Source organism: Piliocolobus tephrosceles, chromosome 13 (assembly GCF_002776525.5).
Source record: "Piliocolobus tephrosceles isolate RC106 chromosome 13, ASM277652v3, whole genome shotgun sequence".
Taxonomy (NCBI): domain Eukaryota; kingdom Metazoa; phylum Chordata; class Mammalia; order Primates; family Cercopithecidae; genus Piliocolobus; species Piliocolobus tephrosceles.
The window spans coordinates 107,478,795-107,494,156 of NC_045446.1; the positions used below are offsets into that span (position 1 = coordinate 107,478,795).

Genomic DNA, 15,362 nt, shown 5'->3' on the forward strand with positions numbered 1-15,362 from the left:
GCTACCACGCCACCCCAAGCAGAACAGGCCCCGGGGACCAGCCTGGCACCTAAGACCCAATTAAGGCACCAAGGAAAAGAAAGGCCTGTCTGGCGAGGTGCCCTGGCGCCCAACAGACGCTGGAGCCTCTGAATCGCAGGGCACCAGGCTCTGCAGACCCAAAGGCCACTGAGGGGCCGCCACAACTGGCACCTCCAGCCCGCTTACAGGTCCAAGGCCACTGGCAACTTCCCTCTCGAGTTGGACAAGATTTTGCCCCTTGGCTGTCCTGTTGCCTTCTGGGTCTTTCTGCACCCCCACCCCCATCTGCTCCCGCCCTATCAAATAGCTCAGCTTCATTTATTAATGCCAGGCTCCTGGAAGGGGGAGGGGAGCGTCCTTCCGGTATTTGCTGAGGGGCCTCCTGCAGTCCCGGGGAATGGGCTGTCCTGGAAGATGTCTCCACAGAGTGTTGTGGAGGCATGGGGGAGTTGGGGACAAAGCCGGGCTAGAGTGTGGCAGCGGCTTGGGCCTGTGCTTTCTCGCCTGACAAATTGGGAAAGGGGATGGGGGTTGGAGAGAGAGCTATCGAGAGAGAAACCCGCTCCTCACCTTATGTATTTTTAATATTAATGTAATTAAAGCTGCGAGCCGAGCCAGCCTGCGGGGGCGGAGGGAGCCAGGAAGAACCTGGTGAGAGGGAGACTAGGGTTCGGGGGTGGGGCTTGAACAGGAGGCAGGCTTCTTGCTCTGCTAAGGTAGGATGAAGGAGTGTGATGTGGGGGGCAAGGGGTTAAACAGCAGAGACCAGCCTTGGTGTGTAACCCGGGGGACCCCACTGGGCCTGAAAAACTCAATTACTTTGCCCACGATTTTTGACGCCACCCTTCCTTGTCCCGCAATCCGATCGACCAGTAAATGCCATGCCAGCAGTATCTTGGCCTTGAGTCTAGCTTTGACCCGGAGGTATGTACAAATAAGGGTTATCCTCCTTCCCCCAGCCCACGGTGTATCGCAGTGAGCTCCGGCAGGCTGCAGACTCCAGACGCCTGGAGCACCAGCAGGGCAGGGCTGGACCCCTCCCCGGGCACCAACCCTCCGCTGGAGTGCCCTTCCTCACCGCCTGAGGGTCAAGAGTTGCCGCCCGACCAGGGCAACAGCCGGGGCAAAGGAAGAGAGAAGCCGCCCCGGGGAGCGAAGGAGAAAAGTTAGAGGGCTGAACAGGTGACGCTGAGCTTGTTGGAGCGTGTGTGCTCTACCGCGCAAGGGCGCGGAGTTCGGCCGCCTCATCTCCCGCCATCTGCGAGCCCCGGGGCGATAGCCTGGAAGCCCGACTACTTGCGCCTGCCTGGTCCCGACTCAGTGCACAGGTGACTTCAGTCGGAAATGTCTGCCCTCTTCCAACCTCCCGGTCCCGGCTACCTCGCGGATCAGGTACGCTGCGCCCCAGCCACAGGTCTGGACATGCCGGGCACCTGGACCCACCCCCAGCAACCCCCTCTCTCCAGGAAGAAGGACACGCCCCCCAGCCTGAAGACTTGTCCCCAGGTCCAACTGGCCAGGCGCGGAAGCGGAGAATCTCGCACCTTGGGGTGCGCTGCCCGAGGTGGCCACGGTGGCGCACCAAGCCGGGGCTAGCGCCCAGGGCAGAGGGGTGAGGTGGGGCCGGAGGAGGGTGACCTCTGGGTTTGGAGAACAAACTTGCTATCCGAGGGACCTCCAGCTCTCGGGACTCTCACTATCCCCACCCTGCCTCCAGCCAATGCGCGGATAAGCGCCATGCGGGGCGCCAACATTCGCGCCAGGGCTGGGGTCCGCGGCAGGAGAGGGGCGCACGCACATAGCGGAGGCATCAACCGCCGAGTCCGAGGCCCGAATAAGCGAGGATTCCTAGGTCAAGAGTCACGGCCTGAAGACCCCTCGACTCGGAGGGCACTCCGGGGTCCCAGCGCCACCAAACCGCAGGAAGCTGGCAAGGGGCTGGGGGAGGGGTCCAGGGCAGAACTGCCGCCCGGGCGGGGAGCCGAGATACGAGGGGCTCCTTCGCCACCACCCCTACGGGCGCGCCCCAAAACGGCAGACGCGGGTGACTGGCGGAGCGGTCGGCAGCTGACTCTCACTCGGCCCCTGTCAGGGTGCCTGCCCCGCCCCGCTGCGCCCCACCCGAGGCCTTGCACCCCGTTGGACCCCCAGGCACCTGGAGCCCGTCAGGCACCCCGCCTCGCCGCCAGCCGCGCCACCCTGGCCCCGCCGCCTCCGCCGCCCAGCCTCCCGCGCAGGTCTCACCTTTGTGTAAAGAGTCCAGGAGCAGGAGGAAAGTTACCAGCCACATGCCATAAAGAGGCCCTATTCTCCGGGGAGGTGGTCCTGTGGCCGGCCGTGCGGCAGCGCCTCTCCCCCGCTCAGCGCGCTCCCAGCCGCCCGCACTCCGCGCCCCGCTCTCTCTGCTCCTCAGCCCAGCGCTCGGCTGCGGCGGCGGCTCCTCCCTCCTCGGCTCCCCGGCTCCTGTCATCCGCGGGGCTGGGCTAGGCGGCCGCTCTCCCCGCCCCCCCCGGCACCCCGGGTGGTGAGCGCCGCGCGAGCCCGGAGCCCAGACGGACCCCAGCCCCACAAGCCCAGGAACAGGGGTGGCGGCCCGGGCCAGAAGGCCCCGACCCGGCTCCGCTGTCTGAGAGGCGAGGGGTCCCTGTCACCCACCGGCTTGGAGCCTGTGGTAGCACACAGACATGTGTCATCCATGTGCCAAGAGCCTGCCATGCCTCGGTCAAGGACGCCCGGTTTCTACTGGCCTAAGTCACCTGGGACACGAGCTTCCTGCCTCTTTCGAACTCAGCTTACCCCCCGGGAGGAGCATGGATGCTCTGGGTAGAATCCCAGGCTTTTCAGTGCTGTCTGGTGCTACTCCCCACCCCAAAGTTCGTAGCTGCCCTTCCAGCCCCTCGTGACTTCCGCAAGCGTGCCCTCCGAAGAGCCCCACATGAGTCCAGCCATCCCCTGGCACTATGTTCAAATTTTCCTCAGCACTTGGCACATTGTGACTATTTAAACAATTATTTGCAAAGAGCAGTTTAATGTCTACTCTACGTGTGTATCTTCCTTCTTCATCTTCACCTACCCACCCCTACAGCTTTCTTGCCTGGCAGAAATTGGCTTATTCCTTACACCCATCTTTATGAAGTTGGCATAGAATAGCACTGGAGTGCGGGCGTCTTCTCAGTGACCAAATGAATGTTGAGAACCTGCTATGTCAGGCACTGGCTCAGGCACTGGGGACTCAAGCATGGCTGAGCCAGGTCTGCTGTAAAAGGTCAATATGGTTGGAAAGCCCTCCTTTTGTCTTAATTCCAAAATAAGAGGGTACATAGAACCCAGAGAAGGGATCTAGGTACCTCTGAGAATGGCCTATGAGCCAGGACTGGAGCTCCCTTTGCAGGGTCATGGAAGCTGCTTTGAGTATGCCCTGACAATTTGGCTGCACCTGGGCACACTCCAAGGTGTGGAGTGTGAAGTTTGGAGGGAAAGAAGGGGGCCGCTGGCTAGCTGCATTTGCCAAAGGAAGAAAATTTACTTCTTCGAAATGTGTGGCCTAAGTTCACACAGGAGAATTGGAACTCCTCACTCCCAGGTTTTGCCAAAATATCCCTAGAAATTTTAACTAAATTTTGAAAAGTGTGTGTTTTTTATATGTTAAAATACACATAACATAAAATTTACCGTTTAACCTTTTGAAGTGTACTATTCTGTGGCATCAAATACATTCACGATGTGCAACCATCACCACTTACCATTTCCAAAACTTTTTCATCATCCCAAACAGAATCCTGCACCCATTAAATAATAACTCCCCCTTCCCCTCCCCTCCCCCAGCTCCTGGCAACCACCATTCTACTTTCTGTCTCTATGAAGTTGCTTATTCTAGGTACCTCATAAGTGAGATCATAAAGTATGTATCCTTTTGTGCTTGGCTTATTTCACTCAGCATAATGTTTTCAAGGTTCATCCTTTAAACGGGTGAGAAAAACGGGGCTTAGCTTGTTCAAGGCCACCAAGTTTGTATCAGAAGCAAGACTAGAACCCAGGCCTCCCGACTCCAGAGCAGAGCTTGCACTATAAGCTGCTACATCCCTCGGTGGCTCAGCTCCTCCATGCGAAATCACTACCCTGAAACAATTTGCAGGATGTGTTTTGTCATCTGGAAACACAGGCGTAGAACAGAGATGGGGGGGCAGACTGCAGGGGGTGTTCGAGATGACCCAGACCAATCTTTTCCTTTACAGATAAGGAAACTGAGGCCCAGAGTGGGGAAGCCATGAGCCTGTCTGAGGTCACGCAGGGAGTGACAGAGCCCTCACGTTTCCAGTCTTCTGTCTTAGCTCCCATCTCTCACCGCCGCCAGGCTGCTGGCTCATTCTTCTACCACGCCGCTTCCCTTCTAAAGGGAACGGTCATTGAGAGGAATCCAGTTATTTAAAACTAAGCCTATTGACCCAGAGCACCTGGTCAGACTATGCCTAAAATAAACCGCTAAGGCAGACAGGATGAAAGGGGCTGCTGTCTGCTGGGAGGGGATCTGAGTGGGCCTGGGGGTATCAGCACAGCTGCTCCGTGCCCCACACGCTGGAAGTAGAGAAGGACCCTCCTCTTTGCATCCACTCCAAGTACCTCTATAACCTGAGTGTGGGAGGTTTTAAGCTAGTTACACGCAGTGGGCTTTAAAGAACCACAACATGTGCATTACCTGAAGGGCGAGGTCATTCATTGTGCCGGTGACTGCAGTCTGGCTGTCCCTGGGAGGTGACATATATGTGGAAATAAAGGGGTGGTCAGGTGGGGAGAGCAGACCTGGGGACCCCTCTGGCAAAAGGAAGCTTTTTAATGTCATGGTTAAGAGCCTGGCTTTGGAAACAGCAAGAGATGAGTTCTCAGCCCAGCTCTGCCACTTGCCGCTGTGTGCCTGGGAAATGTATGCACGCCAAGCTGCAGTTTCCTTACCGGTGGAATGGGGACATCCCCAGCATCTGCCTTGGAAAGTCATAGCGAGGATTAAATAAGACAAGCCCCATGGCTGGCACATCGTGAGCACAGGTAACTATCATGAATGGGAATGGCTTTGCTCACAAGGACCTTGACCTGTGGGAGCTGGGAGGAGGGAACTGTGGGATGTTGGGATGATATCGTGCATTCCATGCTGTGACAAGGCCAGAGCCAAGGAGCTGGAAATCCAGGCAAGAGGTTGCAGAAACACGGAAGGTGCACGTTGAGGCTGGAAGGGCCTGGAGAAATGTCTGACAAAAGAAGGACCTGAAAAATAGACAGCTCAGGCCTTATGCTTTTTGTGTTTCCCATTGATTTTGTTCTTCCTTAGTATCTAGGGAAATATCTTTGAAAATGACAAGTTGGCTCAGATATATCCAGAAGTCTTCTCTTCAACAGGAGTTATATTAGGGGTGGGCGATCCAGCAGGCCAGGAAATCCCAAGGGAAAAATGAAACTCTGGGGGAGAGAGTCAGGCGGCGTGTTCTACCCCACGCCCACCTTAAACCCTGACAGCCCCCTCTTCAGCTGACATTTTGGAGGGGCTATATTTTATTTTGATAGAAGGGACAGTTCCCAAAATTATCTGGAAACCTTCACACTCACACACAAATATATTCACACCAGAGAACAAACACAGTTGCCCAGGCAAACGTTCATGTGTACAGGTAAACATAAACACTTAATGACAGGCACACCTGTGCTTAAATGTGATTTGAACACGATCCAGAAATTCTGCATTGGCACCTATGCATATGCTCCATGCTTTTTAAGCCTCAAATTTGTGGGATTCTTTTCTAGTAGGAACACACTATCCATTTAAAAGCAGTGATTCATTTTAATATTTTCTTGCATCAGAATGCTGGGTGATGATCTGTCTATATTTTGGCTTTTGTGCTTTTGTTTTTGTTTTTTTAACCAAAGCCAGTTGAAGCAGCTACATGAAGTCACTGGGAGGTGAGCCCTCTCCAATTCAGGTTAATCATGGATATTTAGGGGGTATTATTTTGCCATGTTCTATTAAGACTGGAGCCATCATGAGAAACAGCAGATGTTTTTATTGTTGAATTCAAACAATAAGCTTATATATTTTGGATACTTTTCTTCAAAAACAAAGGCATATAATTATTTTAACAAAGGCTTCATATGCCCTCTGGAATTCTTTGACAACTTGAGTATAAATAGGGTGTTCATAAAAGGAATCAACACTGAACCAGGTCAGTGTGAAAAACTTAACTTTTGGTGTTATATAGCTAATTCAAGATTGACCTTCTTAGTACTTACTTATCGGTTGGGGGAGGAGAAAACAAGGATCTCCCTGCTTCCCTCCCTGCAATTTATAATTGATTTTAGTATTATAGAAAAGGTCCTCATCTACAAATCAGAAATCCTAGGTTCTTGTGTCATCTCTGTCTCCATAGCTAGCTGTGTGATCTGTGACAAGTCACCTTTGCCTTTCTGGACCTCAGTTTCTTCACCAGTGAGGTGAAAGAGTTGGGTTAGAATGATCACCAAGATCTCTTCCTAAGGCCAAACACAAGGTAAATACAAATAAATATGCACATCCCCCCCTCCCACCCCACATAGGTGTATAGGGTGTACCCACAAATATGTGCAGGCAGAGAAACAGAAGCTTTTATGCACAGATATTCAGAAACTAATAGGCACAAAAACATTACACAAAATAAACAGTGTTGGCTTCAAATATATCCACATACATCTAAAATTCCATCTTCTTGAGATGGGATGAATCATTACAATTCATAGAGTATGATGCCTATATTTAAAAAAAAAAAAGTATGTGTCATTAAACTACCCAGGTTCTCCTCAAACCAAAATTCTGGCTGCTGGGCTCAGAAGATGTCTAGGTATGCTTGCCACTTACTCTCTCATCATTCTGGATGATAATATTATGGCTCTAAGCTCACTGGAGCAAAGGGTCTAAAGCCCTGGGGCTCCGACAGTACAGATGCCGTCTCTGAGGTCCCCTTGCCCTTGTTCAGGCTGCTGTCTCAGCAGTGACTCCAGGATGGTTGGTCAGGGGCTGTAGAAGCCCCCAGCAAGGCAGGAGTCCCCTGGAAAACTGTGGCCTCTCTCCCGCTGTTCTTTCTCAGCTCACAACTCTGAAATCAGTTGAGAAGCCAACCCAGAGAGGTTCCATGAAGTCCGGATTCGATGGAGCTGAAGCTCATTGTCACATTTCCCTCTGGAGAGTGGTGGTGTGGAAGGTATGAAAACTGAGAGAGAGAGGGAAAAAAAGAAAGTGCAATGAGTGGAGCTAAATTTGCTGGCTTCCCAAGTCTTCCGGCATTTCTTCTGGCCCATGGGTCACTCACAAATGTGCTTATCAAATTTTATGAAAGTGTCTTCTACACTGGAAAAACTTCACCCTTCTCAAGTACCCAGTGCCCACTTTTTCTCCTGTTTAAGGCTTCCCATTCAGCAGGGCCTGGTCAGGTACCCCCAGTTATCCCTGACCAGGCCTCCTCTGGGCTCCCACTGCCTCAGACATCTACTTGGCCCATGGATCTCATTCCTTTGTCTAGAATTGTGGCTATTTATGCATGTGTCTGACTTGTCTCCTCTTCTAGACACTGGGCTCTGACCCTTTCGATTTGTACATGCAGGCCCTAGCCTGGTGCCTCCTGGCTCTAGGGGAACACTCAGTAAATGTTGATTTAATGACCAGATGGGCTTATTCTTACAAGGTAGCAGATATCTGATTACAGCCTCACGTGCCACGCCTTCCAGAGAGATGTCCTTTAGCTGGGATCGAAGCCTTAAGCTTGAAAGGTTTTTGTTTTGTTTTGTTTTTTGTTTTTGTTTTTGAGATGGAGTTTTGCTCTTGTTGCCCAGGCTGGAGTGCAGTGGCACAATCTTGGCTCACTGCAACCTCCACCTCCCAGGTTCCAGTGATTCTCCTGCCTCAGCCTTCCCAAGTAGCTGGGATTATAGGCATGCGCCCCCGAGCCTGGCTAATTTTGTATTTTTAGTAAAGGTAGGGTTTCTCCATGTGGGTCAGGCTGGTCTCGAACTCCCGACCTCAGGTGATCCACCCACCTCGGCCTCCCAAAGTGCTGGGATTACAGGCGTGAGCCACCGTGCCCAGCCAAAAGTTCTCGTGTTAGAGTTTCTGGTCTCTAAGAGTGAGCATTTGGCAGGACATTAGACCCCGCAGGAGTGCTGACCCCTAAAACCAAAGAAGTTTCAGCAGTTCCTGCTCAGCCTGCATCACTGTGGTCTTCACAGTTGTCATCTTGACCCTGTAGGCAGCGCTTTTAGGTTCCAGAGGCTTTATGTTTTCGTCCATTTCAGATTCTCACCAAAAAGGATCTGGATACATATGCCAGAATTGTTTTGATCATTACACAGATGAAGAGAGTGAATATCAGAGGAGCCCCAGAAGCAGATTTGGGATGCTTATACCATGACACTTACACAGCTCAAGCTTCAGGTTCCTTTTGGGCCCTAGTAATGTGTTCACATGGTCAGAGATGAACACATTTGTAGAAAGTTTAACTACAGTCAATCACGGCTGCTACCCTTCTCTGCTCTGGTTTCTCGGTGGGTCTGGTGAACATTTTGAGGGGATCTCACTCTGGCTTGGGATTGGTGGAATGTGTGTATATGGTTGACAGGCCATGCATGTACTTCCAGGGTAGGGAAAGGCTTGCAGGAACTCTCCTATCACCGACTGGGCCAACTCACCGTGCTTTGTGACATGAAGTTGCAGAGCCAGAAGTTGTATCACAGTGTAACTGTGGCCTCAGGTGCCTGCACTAGAGGTGTGTGTGTAGTGTAGGAAAGACAAGGTTTGAAATGCATAGAGCCAGAAGCCAGCCTGTGTAAAGCTGTGAGCAGAAGTAATGTTAAAAAAAAATTTTTTTTTTAATTTAGAAAGCATTTTCAAGGTGTGTCAGTTAATACAAATATTATGTTATCTGTCTGGATTTCATGATGGCATTTATCAGTTTTCTCAAGATTTGTAACTTGTTGCAATTTCTTTTTATCGTTCTAAATTAATAATCACATTTGATTATTAATATGTTAATAATCATATTTTACCTAATTTTGTATTCGTAATTGTGCATTGTTTTCCTTAGAGAGGTCTAAGCTTCCAGCCCTCAATCATCTAAGCTTCCAGCCCTGCAAAACCTGAATCCATCCCAGGAGCTTTCCTTGGGTCACACTGTGGCCGGGGACTAGGTTCTTTGGATTCTAGCCAGGGCTCCCCTCTTGCCTCAGAGGTCTTGAGTCTGTATGTCAATCATGTATTTGTACAGTGCTGTTCACACAGAAGCCCCCTTGCAGAGGTTTTCCTCCCCAGAGAAGAGAAAGTCAAGGCCCAAGCCCATGGTGGTGAACTTGACTTAGATGATGAAAGTTCTCTTCCTAGAAATTCTGGCCATTTCACCACGGGCTGGACTTGCCAGTCCATGCGCTGGAGGATCTCGGGACAGGAGACACCTTGGTTCTGTCCTAATGCCTTCCATGGTCTCTCTGCAGGGCAGCATCCCTCCTGTCGCTGTGACTGGCCACCAGCGTTGTGGACCGAGACCCTCCTCAAAGTCCAGGAGTTGCTACAAAACACTAGCAAGCCCTCCAGCCACTCTGAGCAGGAGAAATGTGCTGCCCAGAAATTCCACCTGCCGGAGGCCAAAGCCATGGCTCCTGGGGTGCCCCCGTGGTGAGCGGGCTGCAGTTTGGGACAGGGAGGCTGAATAAAGACGTTGTCTGGAGACCATGGGGAATGTTGGCTCCTCTGTCACAGAATCTGAGAGGGGGCAGTGCCTTAGAGCTCACCTCACCTGGCCCCGTCTCACACCCACTGGCTTTCTACACTGACCCAACAGGTGTCAACTCAGTCTCTCAGATGCTGCCAGGGACAAGGGGCTTGCTCCCCACACAGAAGTTTGCCTAATTTCATTGTCCACAGTCATGTACGCATGCTTTTCTTTATCAAGCCCAAATCTGCCTTAGCTCTCTGGGGTTCAAAGGATGTGCCCAATCTCGACCAAATGACAGCTATTCAAATATTCGTGAACGGCTACCGCAGGCCCCCACACCTTCCTTTTGCCAGGCTACATATCTTTTTTCTTTTCTGACTAAATGTATAGACCTTTCCCTGTTCTGGTTTCCCTCTTTGCTTATATTCAACTTTAGCAATATCTCATTCAGGCATGGTGGCTCACGCCTGTAACCCCAGCGCTTTGAGAGGCTGAGGTGGGAGGGTCACTTGAGCCCAGGAATTCATGACCAGCCTGGACAATATAGAGAGACCCATCTCTACAAAAAATGTTAAAAATAGCCAGGCATGGTGGCGCATGCCTGTAGTTCTAGTTACTCAGGAGGCTGAGGTGGGAGGATCGCATGAGCTTGGAAAGCTGAGGATGTTAGTGAGCTGTGATTGCACCACTGTACTCCAGACTGGGTGACAGACTCTGTCTCATAAAATTAAAACAAAAAATCTCTCTTAAAACTGAATAGACTCATGCATCCAGATGAGGTCTGAGCAGCTCCAGTCCAGCAACATCACCCTCTCAACAGGTAGCTGATCTTCTCTTACTGTTGTCCAATGTTTTGTTGGCTTTCCTGGGCTGACATGCCAATCGCTCTGGACCACTATCCCATGAACTTCTACTGAACTGGCCTCCTCGGCCTGTAATCCTGATGTGGATGATTTGAGAGAAAACATGATCCCATTCATCATTTGGTGAAAGTTGGGAAATAAGGTGTTGCCTGGGTCGAATGGCATTTACCTACACAACGGGGGGCTCAGAATGTCATCTAAGGTCCTAGCCCAGCCCCAGTGAGGGTGGCGGAGCTCAGCTAAGAATGCAGCAATAAGGTTCCTACTTCGGGCCACAATGACATTGAAACCTAGCATCTTTATCAAACTTGACCTTATTTTTAATAAACCCAGCTGAAAACAAAGAAAAGATCTAATATAGCATTTCACAAGTGTTTCACGAGAAGGTAACAGGTGAGGTGCAGAAAGTGATCTATGCTCAGATAGGTTTGGAAAAGACTGGAATAAGCACAGGTAAATAGGTTTTTGTGGGAGTTGTTTTTGTTTTTTACTGCAGGCTTTAACACACTGGTGGGCATCGTTAATCTCCAAGTGGTACAGTGTGAGGTTTTCGGGGATCTATTTCCCGCTTCTCCCGGTTAAAAACTCTGTTCTTTCACAGTTTCTGGTCCACACTTGGCCTGGAGGAAGTACATTTTATTGGTTTACTCATTGTTTTGGCAAGTCTGTGCCCAGTCCCCATGCAAGGAGTTCCCTGATCCCTGGAAAGTCTAGCACAGAGTCCCTGCCCTCAGGGAGCTTGCATTCCAGTGGAGAAGATGATGTTTAAAGAGCAACATAGGGAGGCCTACATGCTCAGAGTTGGCAGGTCAGAGTGTGAAGGGACCTGGGGAGCATCTCCTGCAAGTTCCTTGTTCTTCCCAGGAGGAAACAGTGGCCGGCAGGTGAAGGGCATCCCAGGTCACATGGCAGAGTCAGGGCTTAGGTCCAGGGCTCCTGACTGCCTGGCCTGTGCTCAGCTTTGTGGTGTTTACCTCCCTCCCAGGCCCTGTTGCCCTCAGTCTCTTGCCCACCTTATTCACCACTCCATCCTCAGCACCCAAGGCAGGTCTTTGATGACTGTTTGTTGAATGAAGCTATGATGACGTGGCTGGTTCGATGATCTTTACAGTCTCACCTACAGCAGGGGTTCGATGAGTCTGTGAAGAGAGCTGCTTAAGCTCAGAGAAAGGAGTGGTCAACAAAAACCAAGGTAGGATGTGAGTTGGGCTTCAACAATGGGAAAGATGTGCAGAGAGGCAGGGAAAAGGCCTCCCTGCAGGGTCTCAGGAAAGCTTGACTCTACGATGTGTGTCTACCCATCTGAGACACCCACACACCCGGCACATGGCAGTTCAGAGTTGTGTCCTCAAAGACTCATCGGTCCAAACTCTAAGCTGAACTGGCTGGCCAATTGTTTGTCTGCATCAGCCAAAGTAGCTTCTTCTTTTGGCAAATTATAACCAGAGCCCTGGATTCCTACTAATGACAGTGATTATAATTGAGTGCTTGCTGTGGGCCCAGCACTATGCTAATTCCTCCAGATGCATAATCTCAAAACAACCCTATAAGACTGGTATGATTATTATCAACCCCATTTTACAGACAATGAAACTGAGACATAGAGAAATTAAGTTCTCCAATTCACGCAGAGTCAGATGCTCAAGGCAGTCTAATTCTATGTATTCACATTGATGATGGTAGTAGTGTTTCTGCTGTTACATTTTTTTAAAGTTTGAACGTGGAAAATTTCAAGTATATACAAAAGTGGGGAGAACTGTAAAACGAATCACTACGCACTCATTTCCCAGATGCTACAATAGTTGACTCATGGCCAGTTTTTTGTTTCATCCATGCTCCCTCCCATCACCATGAATTTTTCTGAAGCAAATTTCATGTTACATAATTTCATCCATTGATCATTTTGTGTGCATCTCTCAAGGATGAGGCCAAGTCCTCATTCTCAATCACAATACTTTTTGCCTCCTGATTGAGAAGTTCCTTGGCCAGGGGCACCCGCTTCCCCCAAGCCACACGCCAGATTTCAGGTTAGCCACTGCCCCACAAGTGGGCATCGAGGCAACAGGCTCAGGGGATAGCCTGTCCCCAGCTCCTCACCACGCAGCCTGAGCAAATGGCATCTCTCTGCCTCCTGAGAGTGAATTTTTATCGCTGAAGCCCCTGCCATCGGTCTAGTTGCTCTGCAGATGGGGAACTGGATGTGGTGGCTGCCTGGTGGGGATGTTGACATAAGGATGAGTCTTTCTTGACCAGGTCTGTCCTCAGCTCCAACCCTGGCCTTGCCCCTAATCTCAGTGCCTACTTCAGAATGATTTGTGGGGTGGGAGGTCTCCTCTGCCTGGGAGGGAATGACTCCCACTCCGCCTGGCCTAAGAGCAAGAAGTATGGATGAGATGGAGCCAAGAACCTGGAGTCAGAGATTCACTGAACTTCTCATGAGCTGGGAGGACCAAGTCTCACCTTTTTGATTTGTGGAAGTGAGAACAGAACACCGACCCTGCAGCATGGCTGTGTATGTCTAAGGAGACTCGGGCAAGTTTTCTCCGCAGAGTCGTTTAGCTAGAGGAGGACACAGTACCTGCCATGGCCAGCAGGTGTCGCCCAAAAACGGAGTACATGAAATCTTTGGGCGGGATGGGGGCTCCTCCATGGAGATTCTCTTTCAGTATTAAATACAGCTGGACTTGGAAGAAGTGGAAGAAAATTCAGCCTGAAGGGTTTCTCCTTTGAAAACTCAGTCTGGTTCTGGCTTTCTTCGGAGTTAAAAAAGTGGAGCTTTGCAGTTTTCTTTTCCTTTTTTTTTTTTTTGAATGGAGTCTCCCTCTGTCACCCAGGCTAGAGTGCAAAAGTGTGGTCTCGGCTCACTGCAACCTCCGCCTCCCAGGTTCAAATGATTATCCCGCCTCAGCCTCCTGAGTAGCTGGGACTCCAGGTGCATGCCACCACACCCAGCTAATTTTTGCATTTTTAGTAGAGATGGGGTTTCACTCTGCTGGCCAGGCTGGTCCTGAACTCCTGTCCTCGTGATTTGCCCGCCTAGGCCTCCCAAAGTGGTGGGATTACAGGTGTGAGCCACCACGCCCGGCCTGCAGTTTTCAAAGTATGCTCACATGAACATCCCACAGCAAGACAGGCATCAATATCCCCATGTTACAGATGAGGAAATTGAGGCTTCAGATAGCAAGTGACTTGCTGATAATTATGCAGGCACTAAATGACAGAGCCACTAAGTGACAAAATATAGAATTAGAAGGCCTTCGGACTCTACATTCTGGGCAATGTGCCGACACATTCCTATGGGTCAAACCCTTAGGAGGAGTCCTGAGACCGTGGCTGGGCAGTCCCTGCCCCTCTGGAAAAGTTAATAGGCGCATGCCCGAAGCCCCTGGCATAGGACATGCTATCCGCTGACAGCATTTACCATCTTTGGGTCTCAGTGGCTCCGAAACCACACAGCTACACATGCACACAGGCACAGGTGAGGAGGAGAGAGATCCCAGGCTACAGAATCTTGGATCTGTATTTTCTATTTCCCAGTATTTGGATGTAAGAGCTTAGCATAGGTCTGGCGGCTGGCATTTGGGAAATCCTGGACTAGAAGATAAACTAGAAGGTTTATGTTCTGTAGTTTCATAAACACTATCCACTTAAGCTTGTCAAAAACACTAATAAAGTGTCTGGCATATACTTAATAGTCAACAAAAATTTGCTGAATAATAAATGGCTGAAAAACATGCAATCACCCAGCCCAGCAGAAGTCTTGGTGAACATTGCTTCGTCCCTCACCCATTTGACATGTTCATAGCACTTTGTGGCATACATATCTCGTTTACACACATGATCTCACTCAGTCTCTTTAATGAGTTGGATATCACAAACCCCCTCTCACAGATGAGAAAACCAAGGCTCCGAGACACTAAAGGACTTCCCTAGGGCTGCCCAGCTGGTCAGTGACCAAGCCAAGCTCACGCCCCCGCCTGTCTATCCTGCTCCAGCAGCTCCACCACTGCCCCGCCCCTGCTTCATATCATTTCCACTGCGAAGTTTGAGAGGAGGAAAAATCCATCCAGAGAGAACGAATCTTCCACATCTGTTGGGGATGCCTTAGATTCAGGAGAGGCGACCTCGGAAGAATGCCCTGAGACTCCGGGCTCAGGAGAAGTCTTGGGACAGGTCCTGGGAGGCCAGCTGCTGCGTCTGCACTCCTGGAAAGTGCAGTGTGGGAAGGGTGAGAGCTGTGGGAAGGCGGGGGGAAGGGCTTGGCTCTGATGGCTGGAGAGGACATCCCGCCTCCCTGGCCCACTGCTGGATGTGTCTCTGAGGTCCTCCGCGGAAGGAAGCGCCAGGCCTCCACACAGGGAACCTGGTGTCTGCCTCCCCCTAGTGCCACAGGATGGGATGGTGGCGTGGCAGGCTGCTGTGCAGTGCAACACAGACAGCGGCCAAATTCTCCACTACACAGGTCCTGCCCTTCACCCCAGTCATGTCTCGCAGTGAAGCCGGAGGCTGGGCTCACTCCCTGTCCCAGCCTGTGTCTTTGCCAGCCTCTAAGAACTACTGGAGGAGATGAATGGTGTCCTCCAAAACCTCTGATTCTCAGCTGAGGAGGCCGAATCGCTGCTCAGGGCTCCAGATGCCAGGTCCACCACGCACCCTCCTGGGTTGCTCTGCTCCTCCCCAGTTCCACCACAACTAGCAACGCACACACTCTCTCACACGCATTCACATACACACTCATACACACTTACACATTCACACA

General features: G+C 50.9%; 1 protein-coding gene across 3 annotated transcripts in view; it reads right to left on the minus strand.

Annotated features, from left to right (window-relative positions):
- DSCAML1 (DS cell adhesion molecule like 1) overlaps positions 1 to 15,362 on the minus strand; it is a 374,167-nt gene that overhangs the window by 354,378 nt on the left and 4,427 nt on the right. Inside the window, exon 1 of one of the 3 annotated variants that reach the window (XM_023208329.2) lies at positions 2,266 to 2,493. The exons of 1 other annotated variant lie outside the window; for it this stretch is intronic. In XM_023208329.2, the coding sequence (XP_023064097.2) occupies positions 2,266 to 2,491 (226 nt within the window). In that variant the 5' untranslated portion in view covers positions 2,492 to 2,493. Of the gene's footprint in view, positions 1 to 2,265; positions 2,494 to 15,362 lie in introns of those variants that run through there. One more of the 3 variants, XM_031936684.1, reaches the window with a different exon arrangement.